General features: G+C 40.7%; 2 protein-coding genes across 3 annotated transcripts in view; one reads left to right on the forward strand and one right to left on the reverse strand.

The window, feature by feature from the left end:
* Nucleotides 1-2,867, reverse strand: part of ttk (ttk protein kinase) — a 26,107-nt gene extending 23,240 nt beyond the window's left edge. Inside the window, exons 1-7 of the mRNA XM_088999470.1 lie at nt 2,810-2,867; nt 1,320-1,398; nt 1,022-1,244; nt 645-751; nt 429-572; nt 175-286; nt 30-93 (exon numbers count right to left, since the gene is read on the reverse strand). Of these exons, the coding sequence (XP_088855596.1) occupies nt 30-93; nt 175-286; nt 429-572; nt 645-751; nt 1,022-1,244; nt 1,320-1,398 (729 nt within the window). The 5' untranslated portion in view covers nt 2,810-2,867. The remainder of the gene's footprint in view (nt 1-29; nt 94-174; nt 287-428; nt 573-644; nt 752-1,021; nt 1,245-1,319; nt 1,399-2,809) is intronic.
* A 2,019-nt stretch (nt 2,868-4,886) lies between these two features.
* Nucleotides 4,887-14,951, forward strand: ebag9 (estrogen receptor binding site associated antigen 9). 2 transcript variants are annotated; one of them, XM_088999382.1, is made up of 7 exons: nt 4,887-5,166; nt 5,397-5,491; nt 6,875-6,947; nt 9,741-9,902; nt 12,235-12,345; nt 13,412-13,503; nt 13,702-14,951. In XM_088999382.1, the coding sequence occupies exons 2-7, from the start codon at nt 5,409-5,411 to the stop codon at nt 13,817-13,819; spliced, it is 639 nt and encodes a 212-aa protein (XP_088855508.1). In that variant the 5' UTR covers nt 4,887-5,166; nt 5,397-5,408; the 3' UTR covers nt 13,820-14,951. The 2 variants fall into 2 exon arrangements, with proteins under 2 accessions (XP_088855508.1, XP_088855507.1); XM_088999381.1 differs by having other exon boundaries at nt 4,887-5,112.
* Nucleotides 14,952-16,339: the final 1,388 nt, after the last annotated feature.

Raw genomic sequence — 16,339 nt, forward strand, 5'->3', positions numbered from 1 at the left:
AAAACAACGTGGGGACATTTAATTCTCACCAAGCAGTGAGATCCAGATGACCTATTCTGCATCTGATCTGATGATACATTGAGAATTTCACTTCTGTGAGCAAGAGAAGAGGAAAAAATGTGACCTTAAATGAAAAGAATCACCTTTAAAGTGTGAAGCATCCATTGGACTTACCCAAAGTTGAACATTTTTGACAGATGAAATTCACCTGTCCCATCTGATAACCTGCTTCTGTTCTGGAATGTTGCGCCTTTTTTGACATCATATGCAGTATAGTTTAACAATGCTGCCAAAAATACACAGACAATGAAGAACATTATTACAGGTATCAGACAAAATAAAAACATGAAATGTTTCTAAATTGGTTAGATTAATTGGGATGAGTAGCTTAGGAAACTAATTGTTGACACAAAACGAAAGATTCTCACATGGTTCATTTTCTTTATCGTCTGGAGAAAAAAAAAGAGTTTTCTCTCCCTGTAACCTTTGCAAAGCTGCCTCGAGTAGCTCCCTTGGTTCAGCTCCCAGTTCAATTGCATTATGCAGTATGTACATACATCTCTTTGCGTTGCCTGATAAAAATAAAACACACACATATGTCAGCTATACTGTGTTAATTCCAACTGCTATGAAAATATTTCTACCTTGAGAATGTGCAAACTCTGCATGTGCGATGTGGACAAATGCAAAGTGCTGGCTGTGAGATCTTGCAACACTGAAGTGTGCCTCAGCCTCATTCACGTCTTGAATTCTATGAAGTGAAAAACACCAATGTTGGCTGACAATAGTACTGCAGCTTTCTTCTTTTCCTTTCGTGTTTTTCTGTTCAGGGGTCGGTCGCCACAGCAAATCAGCGCCCAGTGTATCAATAGTACTGCAGCTTTCAAATTGCTCAAATGCATTGACAAAGATCACAAGAAAAATGTTATCATAACTCAAATTATAAAAGAATACAATATCATGGTAGTCGTACAGAAAAAAGGAGAAAACATTTGCTCGAAATTATGAGGATGTCACTCACACTTTCAACTCTGCAAATCTGACCAACATCTTGGCGTAGCTTTCATTTTGACAGTAGAGACCGAGAGGCATATTCAAGAAAACTTTGGTATAAAAACTGATGAGTCGAGTGAGATTTTTTGGATCCGAGTGTGGGTCCCCTTTCTTCTCAAGGTTTATTATATATGAGAGACAAGCTTCAGGTGACTGTAAACTGATGATGTGGTTAATAGTATCAGTGTCATCTGAAAGAAACAAAATCAACAGATCTGATTAAGTCTGTTTCCGGTAAGTGATGTGACAGCAAGGCATACAATTACCTTCATTGAGACGTTTTCTCATCTCGTTGAGCTTTTGAGAAACCATGGCAAGTCTCTGCATTCTGTCTTCTGCTTCCATCTAAAATGACAGACAATGGCATGTTTGTTCAGACTTCAAGGACAACCGACGTCTCTGGACAAGTTGTGTCCATAATTTGTAAAATGGCTTCAAATGACTTCGACTGAGCGTATTTTAATAAGATTCCACCGCATATAGCTATATTTTACATTTTAAGACTCGCGCTGAATATTCAGGAAGTCTTGTTTTTGAGTTGGTGACGAGTCCATACGTGACGTCAATAAAGGAACGCCCCTGACTGAAAAAAAGACACATTGTAGCAGTCCTTCCATCACGTCAATGTATTTTGCTGTACTTGTTTGGTCACGGGACCTCGTGTTGCACCAAAAAGCCGCCAGAAGAGGGCGTCCAAGCTCCAAATAAGGAATTTATCAGCATGTGGAAACGGAGGTGGCCACAGGAGGTCGCCATTTTGTGCCTCTTTTTTTGGGTGAGACAGTTCCCCCCAATGTTGCCTCAAAATGGCACGAAATAAATTCTTTAATCGATTGCAAACATGTATGCTTTCCTCTTCAGAACTATTTGAATCATATTCATAACTGGATGTGTAACAAGAAAGCATATTATCCGAATCTGAAGCCATTGTTTTGATTCTTCAGCAATGCAAGACTTCTTGGCGTGACGTCACTAAGTGGGGGCGGGACTTTCTGAAAATGCCCAATTTGCAGCTCATTTTTTTGCAGATTTTGGACACTTTAAGTCATTTTTTATTTGTGTTTAGTATTTGAATAAAAATATACTGTTTGTTTTGGGTATTTTAGATGCTATAAAACGTTTTTCTGATGTTAGTTAAAAAACAAAAAAGTGACGTCGGTTGTCCTTTAAGAGCACCACCACGTATCCAATTGTACATTGTACATTTCATAGTATATGTACTGGATTGTTATTTTTTAATTTTTGCTCAATTTTCCTGCAGCCAGTTTGGCGTTGCAGAAGCGATTGTGTTCTCAACGGTTGGATAAATCAAAGTTTATATATTACATCTATCTTCGCTGAATATATGTACAGTACTTCACTCACAGTACGTTTTCAAACAAAAACAAGACTCAAATTCGATTACATTAGTTTACATTTATCGTTCTTAGTCTTACAGTGGAGACATTTACATTTCACAGCAGCAAAAGGCAAAGGAATTAAGTAATTTATTGCGCTTGCCATGTTTACTTTTACATTTACATTACGGTACATTGTGAAATAGATGCAAAGCACCGATATCCACTATCACAAACACACACGCACGCACACACAACAGAGAGCACATTATTATTGTTTTCCGTCAGACAGAGGATAACGTGACTTGCACCTCCGCAAAACATTCAAATTTCATTTCAGGACTTATCACGTTAGTTTGCGTCGATGGCGGCATCGAGCGATTTTTTTTAACTCTGAAATATAATGGATCGCCTCTTACCGTGCAGATGCCTAAATCCTTTTTTGATCACCGAAATCGGACGATACCTCCTTCTTCGCTCAATTCAGTTTTCAAAAATTGCACTTCCGCTTAAGTTGCGTGTTGATTGGCTGGTTTGAGGTGACGTGAATAGAAGACGCATTGGTCCTCTTTTTAAAACACCACATGTATATATATATATATATATATATATATATATATATATATATATATATATATATATATATATATATATATATATATATATATATATATATATATATATATATATATATATATATCTCTCTCATCTCATTTTCCGTACCGCTTATTCCTCATTAGGGTCGCGGGGGTTGCTGGAGCCTATCTCAGCTGTCTTCGGGCACGAGGTGGGGGACACCATGAATTGGTTGCCAGCCAATCGCAGGGCACACAAAGACATACAACAGTCACTCTCACACTCACACCTAGGGACAATTTGGAGTGGTCAATCTGCCTGCCATGCATGTTTTTGGCGTGAGGGAGGAAACCGGAGGACCCGGAGAAAACTCACGCGGGTCCGGGGAGAACATGCAAGCTCCACACAGGGAGGCCGGACCGGGCCGCGAACCGGCGACCTCTGCACTGTGAAGCCGGTGTACTAACCACTCGACTGCCGGGCCGCCCCTTATTATTATTATTATTATTATTATTATTATTATTATTATTATTATTATTATTATTATTATTATTATTATTATTATTATTATTATTATTACATCCCGATCACGTTTACGGGGAACTTGCAAAAAGGCACAAGTACAAACAACACCTAGTAGGAATGTTGTTGTGGGCCAGAAATGATGGAAGTACAGCGAGACCTCAACTTACTAACTTAATTGGTTCCCAGACAGTGTAAGGCGAAAAGTGTGTATCTCAAAAAAATTCTGATAGGAAACCATTAAAATGGGAATAATCCGTTCCCGGGTTTCAATAAAATATACTTTTCAACTAAATAAGCCTTAAAACTACACACAACATACCTTATTCTATGTATAATAAATGTGCTATCGTATTGTAATGAAAGAAATACACTGCATTGTATCATAAAGTCACTTTATTTACATTTGTGATGGTCATTTATGGCTTGATGGAATGGCGTTGGAGGCCGAAGGTCAAAGGGAATTGCTGTTTGGAAAGAGAGACGCATTACATGACGACTGTAATTAAAGAAATAAACTGTGCTGTAAAATAAAATTTTATTTACCGTTTTGATGGTCATTGAGGGCTTATGGAAGGAGAGTCACCTTCCATAAGGACTGTTGGTAACTTAACCTCTGGTGCTGTTCGGTCGTGTGCTTCCGCCGAAGATCGCACCGCCAGCCGTGGTGGGTGTGTATTATGAAAATAGTGCTTATTATAAGGTTTAATTTTCATACATTTGACGTTTGTAAGACAAAAAGTTTGTAAGTTGAGGTGTTTGTAAGTTGAGGTCTCACTGTACTGTATTTTTCGGTGTGCAAGGGGCACCTCCAATGAATGATGAATTGTCATTTTTTTCCATATATAAGGTGCACCGGACGCACCTTCATTGAATGAAAAAGTATTCCAAATATAATATATACTGTAAGTAGATAAACGTTTTTTGCTTTTTTGAATGTTGCTGTGCCGATGACCATTTTGTGTTTGGGAGCCTTTTACTGAGCGAGTTGCTTGTTCTGTAGCCACAAAGGGACATAAGTCTTCTTGTGCCGGTCCCAAGCCCGGATGAATACAGAGGTTGTGTCAGGAAGGGCATCAGACGTAAAAGCTTGGCCAAAACAAACATGCGGATCAAACCTCTAAAGATGGAGGACAATGATTTGCTGTGGCGACCCCTTGCAGGGAAAAACCGAAAGGAAAAGAAGAGATTATAACGATTATTCTGATGGCATACACGGCACGGATTGTTATGTACAATAGATTGTAATGTATTTAATGTATCAAATCATGCTGCATGCATTCTCTACGTATAATATTCACTTGGAACGCTGTGGGAAAAAAATCGTATCTCCGATACTTTTCAAGGACTTGAAGGCAGCGCGCCTGCAGTATTTCCTGTTACCTTCCTGTTCCCTAACCCAGCTGAGTTCCAAGATGGCAGATGTGCTAGAGTGATGACCAACGGCATTCGAGAGTTCGGTCATGAAACAGCATTGGAGTACCGTATGTAGATCTTTCGGTCGTTCTGGTGACAGGACCATAATTATATTCCCAGCACATTTTGTCACACTCTGCAAGACCTTGAAAGGATCGTGAACCAAAATGCTTTTCTGCGGGCGAAGCTAGCAAGCAGCAGCCAGCAAGTAAATGAACTTCTCTCGTCATAAATACAAAACGAAACATCAGCTTTGCATTCGGTAATTTTTGCTCGTGGATGTATTCTTGAAGGAACGTTAATATAGATAACGCGTGGAGGGCAGCGCCTCGAAGTAAAAAAAAAACACACATTTCTCCTTTATATTTACTTGGTAGGATCTTTGTAACATTAAATTGTTTGATATTCCCATTGTTTTATACTGCAATATATTTTTGGAGAGGGGACAGCAAAACCAACAGAGGTCTATGAGTGGTTCTTTTTTCCCAACAGATATATTTCGTCATGGCTGTCACTCAATTCCGCCTGTTTAAGATTTGCACATGCTTGGCCAGTTTGCTCTCTTTCTTTAAGAGATTGATGTGCAGGTAAGTGTGACGGAAAACATCGAAACGCTACCTTTAAACAAGTATTGTTCTTTACGTTGATAACCGAAGGTGCTGGACATAACATTGAATTGCATAACATTTGCCCTTTTTTATCTGCCCATCTATTTTGTACAGCAGAGATGGTCAACCTTTTCATGCTACCGAGGGGCCATGAAGTACCACACACGTTCTTACCAAATATATGACAAAATACTGGACGAAATAGGCCCACTGAGCACAGAAACACTCTCACGCATGACTACAAAAAGCAGTCTTGTTTAAGAAACACCTCCAAACAAACAGGCAGGGCGTCCATCAGCACTTGACCCATTTAGTGATGACTACACTGACTGACAAGAACCCACTCCCGTCAGCACTTAGTTTGTTCATTCATTGATTTTTCTCTCAAAGTTCAGTTTTCATTCATTCATTTATCCTCATGAGGGTCACTTGTGTTGCATCCGATACCAGCTGCCTTTGGGCTGTAGGCAGGGGACACCCTGCACCAGTTGCCAGCTAATCGCAGGGCACACAGAAACAACCTTTCGCACTCATGCTCACACCGAGGGAAAATTAGGAGTGTTTTATCAGTCTGCCGTGCATTTATTTGGAATGTGGGAGGAAACCGGAGTATCTGGAGAAAACCCAGGTAGCGCAGCAGTATTTGAACTCGCGACCTCTGCACTGTGAAGTTGGCGTGCTAACCACTCGACGACTGGGCCGCTACTTAGTTTGTCTTTTTTTAAGTTTCGGATTTGGATTGGATTTGCCTTTATTAGTCTCACAGTGGAGAAATTTACATTTCACAGCAGCAAAGTGATGAAAGGAATGAAAGTAGAAAAACAAAATACATGAGCTGCTGGAAAGGCAGCCACTCTCGGGGCGCCGTCTTGAAGTCAAAAGAACAAAAAAAAAAACTAAATAACAAATAATATGACAGCATAGAGACAATATGACAAAACAAAGACACAGAGAGACATTCATTCTTCAGGACTTGCTGTACCCTCTTTGTGATGACATGAAGCAGTCAATCATTTATCGTTAGTGAAACTGACAGTTTCATTGCTGGACTGACAGACCTTCTGTTCGAACTGGCAGAAACTCACCTCAACGGAAAACTTCAGCTGAACCCCTACACTGGCGTATTTGCACATTAGCACCCCAACTTTGATTTTCTCTAAGTTCAGCTTTGTTTTTGTTGTTTTTTTTTCCTGTTGAAAATGTGTCTTGGATTTTGTGGTGCTGTTTTTTTTTTTTTTAAAGAAAAACAGTTGCCCATCCCTGTTCTGCGGTGAATAGTTTGTAAAAAAATTACAACTCAAAATTCAGGTGTGAATTTACATTGCCCTCTTTATTGTTTTGATTTTTCTGGCAATAAACTAGAAGCGGAAGGGGCAGAAAACTCAGTGGGGATCGAATAACTCTCCCAACCACATCATCATCCACACCAAAACAGGTTAGTAGTGAACTGTCAGAACCCTAAAGAGTGACTTGAGCCTGATGAAAGAACAAAAAAGCAAAGAAATGTCCTGTGAAGTTTAGTACAGTTCTCAAGTAATGTGTATATGTGTGTGTATATATATCGGATCAGAAAATCAGAAAACCTTTATTCGTCCCACAATGGGGAAATTTGCAGTCCACAGCAGCAATTGAAAGGGGATGAGGTGGGAGGTGAAAGGATAGAAAACAAGATATTCTATGCATAACAAAATAAAAATGTAAACTGTATACTGTGCAAATGTAAATGTGCAAAACCGTTTCTTAAAAAACTGTGCATAGTGCAAGTATCAAGAAAGGCATATTGATATATTACATCAACCCATATTTACAAGTGTCCAGTTTTTTGTTGTTTTTTTTTTCACATGTGATCATTGAGAATTGCAAAGCCTGACAGCAGTCGGTAGGAACGAGCGGCGGTACCTCTCCTTCTTGCAGCGCGGGTGTAATAGTCTCTGGCTGAAGGAGCTACCCAGTGCTGTCAGGGTGGGCAGGAGGGGGTGGGAGGGGCAGTCCAACGTAGCTTTTAGTTTAGCTAGCGTCCGTCTGTTACCCACCTCCTCCAGAGAGTTCAACGAGCAGCCCAGGACTGAACGGGCCCTCATGGCCAGGCGTTCCAGTCTTTTTCTGTCCCGGGTGGTGATGCTTCCTGACCAGCAGACAATTCCATAGTGGATGGCTGAAGCCACCACAGAGTCATAGAAAGTCTGTAGGAGTGACCCCTGAACTCCAAAAGACCTCAGTTTCCTGAGTAGGAAGAGGCGACTGTCCCTTTTTGATTAGGGCATCCGTGTTTGTAGTCCAGTCCAGTTTATTGTTGAGGGTAATACCCAGGTACTTGTAGGAGGTCACCCTCTCAATGTCCGAACCCTGGATGTTCAACAGTGCAGGTGAGGATTGTTTCCTGCAGAAGTCCACCACCATCTCCTTTGTTTTCCCGGTGTTGATCTGGAGGTGATTCTGCTGGCACCAGTCCACAAAGTCCTTTGTCAGTCCCCTGTACTCCCTATCGTCTCCCTCTGTAATGAGGCCGACAATAGCTGAGTCGTCAGAGAACTTCTGAAGGTGGTAGTTTGGGGTGTTGTAGTTGAAGTCAGAGGTGTAGAAGGTGAACAGGAATGGAGCCACGACTGTCCCCTGCGGCGCTCCGGTGCGTCAGAGAAGCCTGTCCGACTCACAGTTCTTTACCCTCACGTACTGTGGCCTGTTTGTGAGGTAATCTATAATCCAGGATGTGAGATGATGGTCGACTCCGGCATGCCGCAGCTTGTCCCCCAGTAGATTTAGCTGGATGATGTTCCCAGCATTCTCCAGGTGCAGCAACGCCGAGTGGAGGAGGTAGATTATGGCATCCTCCACACCGATGCTGGGCTGGTAGGAAAACTGTAGCGGGTCCAGCGATGAGCTTGCCAGCGGTCGCAGGTGGGCGAGGACGAGTCTCTCCAGTGTCTTCATCAGGTGAGACGTCAGCGCCACCGGTCTGTAGCTGTTGAGCTCCTTTGGGTTGGCAATCTTGGGCACTGGGACCAGGCATGACGTTTTCCACAGCTGTGGAACTCTGCCCAGTTTCAGGCTCAGGTTGAACAAGTGCTGGACAATGACACACAGCTGGTCGGAGCAGGTCTTGAGTCGGGAACTGATGTCATCCGGACCTGCTGCCTTCCTCACTTCCATCCTCCTCATTTGATTCCTCACCTGCGCAGTTGTGACAGACATGCAGGAACCAGGACGCAGAGTGGCGGCTGAGGGTGTGGCAACGGTTGGGAGGGAAGTTGTTGGTTGCGGGAAGCTCATTGTGAGAGGGGGCAGTGAGGGTAAGGCCACAGTGAGAGTTGGTGCAGGTGCAGCTACAGGTGAAGTTGACGGTGGGCCGGGGGCGACAGGCGTCTTGTCAAACCGATTGGAAAAAGCGGTTGACTTCATCTGCCCAGTCCTTGTCTTTTTCGTTCAATGTCACTGGGCTTTTGAGGCCTGAGATGTTTTTCAGGCCCTTCCAGACACCAGCGACATTGTAGGCCTTCTTCCCCTCACTGATCTTCCTCCTCAGTTGGATCTGCACGGCCTTCAGTTCCTCTCTGTTGCCCGACACTAAAGCCCTGTTCTTTTCCTTCAGGAGGACTTTTATGTTAATCCAGGGTTTGTTGTTGGAAAAACACCCCCCACATACACACACACACACACACACACACACACACACACACACACACATATATATATATATATATATATATATATATATATATATATATATATATATATAGAGAGAGAGAGAGAGAGAGAGAGAGAGAGAGAGAGAGAGAGAGAGAGAGAGAGAGAGAGAGAGAGAGAGAGAGAGAGAGAGAGAGAGAGAGAGAGAGAGAGAGAGAGAGAGAGAGAGAGAGAGAGAGAGAGAGAGAGAGAGAGAGAGAGAGAGAGAGAGAGAGAGAGAGAGAGAGAGAGAGACAAGTCTCGTTATATCGATATTCTCGGGAGTCCGAAAAAATATCGATATAACCGGACTATCGATATATCCGATCCTGCGCGCATGTAATCTTCTCCTTGCATTCGTAGAAATAGTATCGTAATAAGCGGTACTATCGATATTACCGATATCGATATAACGAGATTTTACTGTATATACATATATGTGTGTATGTGTATATATATGTGTGTGTGTGTGTGTGTGTGTGTGTGTATATATATATATATATAATTTTTATTCATCCGTACAAGAAATTCATTTTAATGCATTTGTGTTCTCTGCGCTCTTGAGCCTGCACAGCCAGATGTTGAAGAGTGGAGTTCGTGGGATGAAGAAGCTCCAACAAGTATTAAGATTGAAGGTGGAAATGGAACTGTTCCCCCTCAACCCTCTGAGACTGATGAGCCTGACTACTTCAAAGATATGGCACCAACAATCAGGAAGACACAGAAGGTATATATATCTTATCATAGTTATGTCACAAAGGAATCCTTAGTACGGTCATTTCCGGACGACAGATCGCGCATGGTTATTAGCCTCACCCAGTAAATTTTTAACAGAAAAAACATTTTGTCATACATAAACAGCACCTGTCTATAAACCGCATGTGCCCAAATTGAAACGAGATGTTTATAAAGAAAGTTGTTTTTAAAGAAATACGGTACACATAAAAAGTTTTGATAATATACCTTAACCTTTTGTTTAAAAAAAATGCCTGTTGCGCGACAGCAACACAACAAGCATTACGCTAGCAACACAGGCCGACAAGGGCTGATTAAAAAAACATGCTGATAAAGTCACTGAGACACGGCAGTTACAGCAGCAACATGTTAGCACTCCCTAAATGGTCTGGTTACAAAAAAATAGCCCGTAACTGAGAGCCGTCCTCATCTTCCTCCTGTGTGTCGGATTGGAATAGCATTAGATTGTCTCGCCACACACTCTTATTCTCTCTTTCGTTGTCGCTGTGTCACTTTCATCCTGAGGTAGTCACTCCCGAGCTTGTGCTGTCCTCTCTGTCACGCAGCACACTGGCTTTTTGAAATCTGTGTTGGTGTTGTTTTGATTTTTTTCTCACTGCTCCACACTGTCAAGATCCACTGGCAGACTCGTGCAAAAGTTGCTCTTCGAATATGGCCAGTTTTGGTAAACGATTTTTCGCCGCTGGTCGTCCAAGCCTCCCATTCAACTGAGAGGGCCGCTTTAAATGCACGATTCACACGCGAAGTTACATTACACTTGTGTGTTCCTCAGCACATATATTTGCCCTGTCTGACTCTTACATTTAGCGCTGGAGCGCCCCATGGCGGCCGTTAAAAAATGCCGCGTCGTTGCATAAACCGCAAGGTTGAAAGCTTGTGACAAAAGTCTCATCTTTGTTGTCTTCCTCCCTAATTCAATTGTTGTTTTTTTTAACAACTAATTGTCCAGCAATATGTTTGAAAGGTTGTACTCTCGCTCTCGTCTGACCATAGCAGCGCACAAGTTAATGAAACTTTACTGATACTAGTTAACAAACCTCCAGATGACAGAAACAAAACCAATTAAATATTTCAGTAAAAATCTATCTGTCTGATGGCTTCTGTTTTTCAGTTTGTATATTATGCTGGGCTAAAAATCAAAACAGAAAAGAAATCTACTTATTTTTTGTTTAATTGGGGTGGGAGTTGAGTTAAAAAAATATGTGGGAACTTATTGTCTAGCTCACACAAGCTCAAACGAAGACTATGGGCTGTATTTTCACTGATGGAGTCAGTACTTCCTTGCCATTCTGCCAAACGACCCATATCAAATGTGGAAAAGTTGCCTGTGTATGTAGTGTAGGGTTGTCAACAAAGAAGCATACTAGAATCAGCTATCCAAAAAACTCTTCCATTGAGAAATTGAGTAATGAAATGGATGATGATGATGATGATGATGATTATTATTATTATTATTATATAATGAGCCTTTTGAATGGCGCTTATAAATGAAATGTACTATTATTTCAGAAAATTGGCTGTTATGTAAATGTGACGGCACTGTTTCATAATAGTGGGGCTGAAATTCACAACGTCTTACATTACACTTGTGTGTTCCTCGGCACATATACAGTGAAGTCTCGTTATATCGATATTCAAGGGACTCCGAAAAAATATCGATATAACCGGGACTATCGATATATCTGACCCAGTTTGCATGTAATTTTCTCCGTGCGTGCATAGAAATAGTATCGATATAACCGGGACTATCGATATATCCGATATCGATATAACGAGACTTTACTGTATTTGCCCTGTGTGACTCTTACATTTAGCGCTGGAGTGCCCCATGGCGGCCGTTAAAAAATGCCGCGTCGTTGCATAAACCGCAAAGTTGAAAGCTTGTGACAAAAGTCTCATCTTATGGTCCAGAAATAACTGTAATTGTTTGTTCCATTTTCAACCGGCAGTTGACAAAATTGTGACTGCTCAACAAAAATATTTGGTGACAGAATGACTACTGACGGCTACTGAGATAGACAGCTAAAATATTTACTTGGCCTGACCTGGTCCTGAAAACCTTTGTTGGCCAGAAATAGTCTATTCTTAATGTCTCCTTGAATGATATCTTCTCTGACAATTTAACTCGTATATAATCATTCAGATATATAATGCTGTATAGAATTTCTCCGGCCATGTCCACAAAATATGTAATCTTGCAACTTTATGTTGAGTGTGCCTGTGTCAATGAGCAATTCAGAGACCCTGAATGCTTTCTGATTAGTGTTTTATAATGTGGCTTGTCTCTTGTTTCCACTTGGCAGATAGTGCTAAAGAAAAGGGAGCCTTTGAACTACCTAGTGCCTGATGGCTCAGCAGGTTTCTCCAGCAGACTGGCAGCCTCTCAGGATATGATGACCTTCTGTCCACCTTCAGTGAGTTATCTTCTGTTGTTCCTTTAGGCCTGCATTCCGTTTATGGTTGAAAACTTAGCATTCCTTTTATTCTGATGTTAATGCTTGACCATATGCAATTGAGGTCTACACAGAAAACACACTTTAGTACACATCACCATTTAGGGATGTTCAGTTCATTCTGACTTTTGAACACACACAATCATGTAATTTTTACAGTAAAAACATAACACTTTGGAAAAGGATAAACATCATAATTATTTGAACGCTACCATTTGCTTCAAATAATATTTTCCCAATTCTCGTGATGGATAAAGTGGAGTTTCATGAACGGATTTGTTGTGTGTCAGCCAATGGTTCATTTCATTGATATTTGCCCTTTAAGGACCCCTGCTGCGGAGTGAAGAGGATTGTAATTTGTATTTGTAATGATAGCTTGTCATATCTCTTGACTCCAAGTTCCAACTCTGCCGAGATGTATGATTTGATTAATTTTAATACTCTGTACACACTACAATGCCACTAAACTGAGTGACTGGAAATAAACCATTTATGTTAGCACAACAGAAATAAGTGTGTGACCGACAAGATGTGTACTTTCTCTCTGGGTCTATAAATGAAGAAACGTCTTCTCTGGGTCTATAAATGAATGAACTACTTGACTTACAAACTAACTGAATTAAATAACTAACTTACAACTCATGGAGTAATGAGAATGTCCATGCCTTTTTGTCCATGCCAGATTCCACCTCTATTGTTTGAATGAACTGGTCCTGTTTGTTAACAGACACACAGCATGGGAGGTCTGAATCTATTATTGTACCAACGGTTTCCTGTTTTAAGTGTTATACAGGAATATGATTACATTCTGTTGTTTTTATAATAATAATAATAATAATAATAATAATAATAATAATAATAATAATAATAATAATAATAATAATAATAATACATATAATTTATAAGCGGCTTTCAAAACTCTCAAGGACACTTTACAGTCACAGGATATTTTTTCTGCGGGTGAGCAGCGGCAGCCACACGCGCCTGCTGTCAAATCCTCATTGGTGCCAATTTATAACTTGTGCAGGCAGAGCTTGGTGAAATGGACAACTGGCAGGGGGACACCAACGCTTGGGAAGATGAGTCTGATGCCACTTGGGAAGCAGAAGAGGTGCTCAGGTAATGCATCTTTCACTGTACTATCAATGAGCTGAGAGGCAGATAGTGTCACTCGCTGACCAGCAGATGGCAGCGTTTACCACTGCAGCGTATTCCATAAAGAGGAGAGGTGGAGGCAGTGTGTGTCCTGCTCAATCTAGTATACTGTATGTTCATTAAGTGTCTGGAGTGTCTGACAATCTGTAATCCCTGCAATAGACAACAGAAACTGGCTGACAGAGAAAAGCGGTCTATGGAGCAGCAGAGGAAGAAGATGGAGAAAGAAGCTCAGAGGATGATGAAGAAAGAGCAAAAGATGGCTGTCAAGCTTTCTTAACGTTTAGGAATGCTCACGTTTGAGCCAGAGGATTTCAAGGGAAAGACACTGAATCAGTCGTGACTTTGTCTTTAAAATAATCAAACCATCCTAAATTCTCATGCTGCATTACTGCATTTTCGAGAAGCTGCCGTTTCTGTCCATTTCCGGCACCAGCTGTGATTCATTTTTTAGTTAGCACACAAACACCGTACCTTCCATCCCCACCCCAACCCCACATGTATCCAAGTCATTTGTTCATTGGACGTTTGAATTCCTTTCATCACTTTTCTGCTCTGAAATGTAAATTTCTCCACTGCGAGACGAATAAAGGCAAATCCAAATCTCTATATGCCCCCACTATATTAGGTGTATGTGCTTATTAGCACAGGTCCTCTTCAAGGTGTGTAAATAAACTCAGATGACTGTACAGTACAACCTTTTTAACAGCATAAGGTTTACACTTGATTGTCTTTGTCTTGTTTATAACCACTAAAGACAATGAGCTGTAATTATTTTTAAGAATCACTGTTTATCAGTGACATTTGTATGCTTGATGATTCTTTTTGTATTTGTGTTTCTCCTCCAGCAATGACTTGCACTGTACCTCAGCAAAATTAGTCATTAAAAACAAGAGCATTTTCTATCCTGTAAAAGATGTGGGTTAGTTACTACGGTAACATAATGGCTACTAACGTGAGCTTCAGACTGTAATGGAAAAATGTGGGGTCACTGTCTCAATGTTTTTAATTAATTGCACTTGGATAACTACAACAACTTCCAATAAAGTTGTGACTCGTAAAACATAGATTAAAAACAGATTACCATAATTTCCAAACCAATTTCTTGGTTTGCAAATATGTAATCTGGACAGCATTGTGTTTTCAAATGTGCTCTATCACCTTTCCTTTCAAACGCACTCAATAAACGTGAATCACATTTGCTTCCAAATGTTTGAGTGGAGCTATAACACAGTGATGAATGTTTCTCTGCCAGAGATTTTAGAAAATGTTGCAGCGTGATTTTGAAAATGAGTGAATATTTGAGCCCTGCAACTGTCCCCCCTAAAAAAAATATGCTCATATATATCAGTTTGAATATCAACTATCTTGTCTTTGTAGTGTATTCAATTTAATATAAATTTAAAAAACTTTGCAAGTCATTGTATTCTTTTTTTTATATTCACGTTTTAGATGTCAAATTCAGTGAAATAAGACTTTATTGGTGATGCCGAAATCTTTTTCCTGAGCGCCATCACTTATTGCCGTTCCCCTTCGCCTTTTGAGTATTGGGCAGTCTTTGTGAGATGGAAAGAGATGGATGTCAATTCAAAGATTGCCTAAGCACACCCGTCATTGTTCTACCACTTCAGTATAACATTGATCAAGCTTGAACAATGAAAGCAATTGTTTTGCAAATTTAGCGGCTTTTAAGAAACGATAAGAACACGACTTGAACAGTTTACATGGTACTTTGGTGTGTCAGTTCCAAAATTAAACAGGGTTGTGGTTTATGTATTTCTGTTCCACAGTACATTTTTCGTTTTGATCATTAAAAAAACAGGACTCACAAAAGTTGCCATCATTAAGTATGCCTTCACATCTTTTGAATAAACCTCTCTGATTCAGGTGAATAACTTGATTTATGGATAAACTGGATTGTAAAGAATGTCTCGCCAAAATTCAGCTAACCACATTCTGTCGCAAAGACAGGTCATACAATTCGTATGTATGTGTGACAGAGTCTCAGCTGCTTTGTTCAAGAATTAAGGGCAAACAGCTAGTAACACACTTCACCCTCTGTTTTATATTCTGGTAAAGTGTGTTACGCCAGACTTTCTTTTAAAAGGTCATTTGTGCTCATAGAAATGAGTATGACACAACAAACGGGGAAATCATTAATGCATAAAATATAATGAGCATGTGTCAACATTGCTATATGTCGTATCAATAATCCCAAGGCGGCTTGGCCTTCTTTTGAGTCCAACTGCTTCTTTGGGTGAGATGCTACAGAAGAAGAAGGTGCTGGGAGTCAGCTAGGGGGACCCTGTTCCTTCATAGATACCCGAGAATGACAAGCCAGAGGTAATTGCAAATGTAAGTGCTGATTCAACAAACGATGACTACATGTTCATAAGTAAACTCCAAATGAAAAATCCTCAACTTCCTCAAATAACGCCCACGTTTCCCTCCATTTTTTTACATGCCTTTTGTAATAGTGTGGGTTTAGTGCACATTGGTTTACAGTACAATTTGATGCATTCTGGTGACTATAACCACACTTTCAAGATCCTGGACGAGAGCGCAACTACGAGCAGGGCCTGTGTGGATTGTAGTTGGGTCTGACAGCTGAGATGGTCGGGGGAGACAACAGGAACATAAGCAAGGATGCTAAGATAGCCTCTTACTCAAATAAAGTACATTCTAACCACTCAATCTCTGCTGGTGAACCTCTACCTCTGATGCTCGAGCTACAATTCACAAAATGGGTGCTCTGGAATAAGAACTATCTTGGGACTGTTGAACTTTCTGAATCGCTGAA

This window comes from Hippocampus bargibanti, linkage group LG06 (genome assembly GCF_051943395.1).
Source record: "Hippocampus bargibanti isolate YZ-2025 linkage group LG06, ASM5194339v1, whole genome shotgun sequence".
Lineage (NCBI taxonomy): Eukaryota > Metazoa > Chordata > Actinopteri > Syngnathiformes > Syngnathidae > Hippocampus > Hippocampus bargibanti.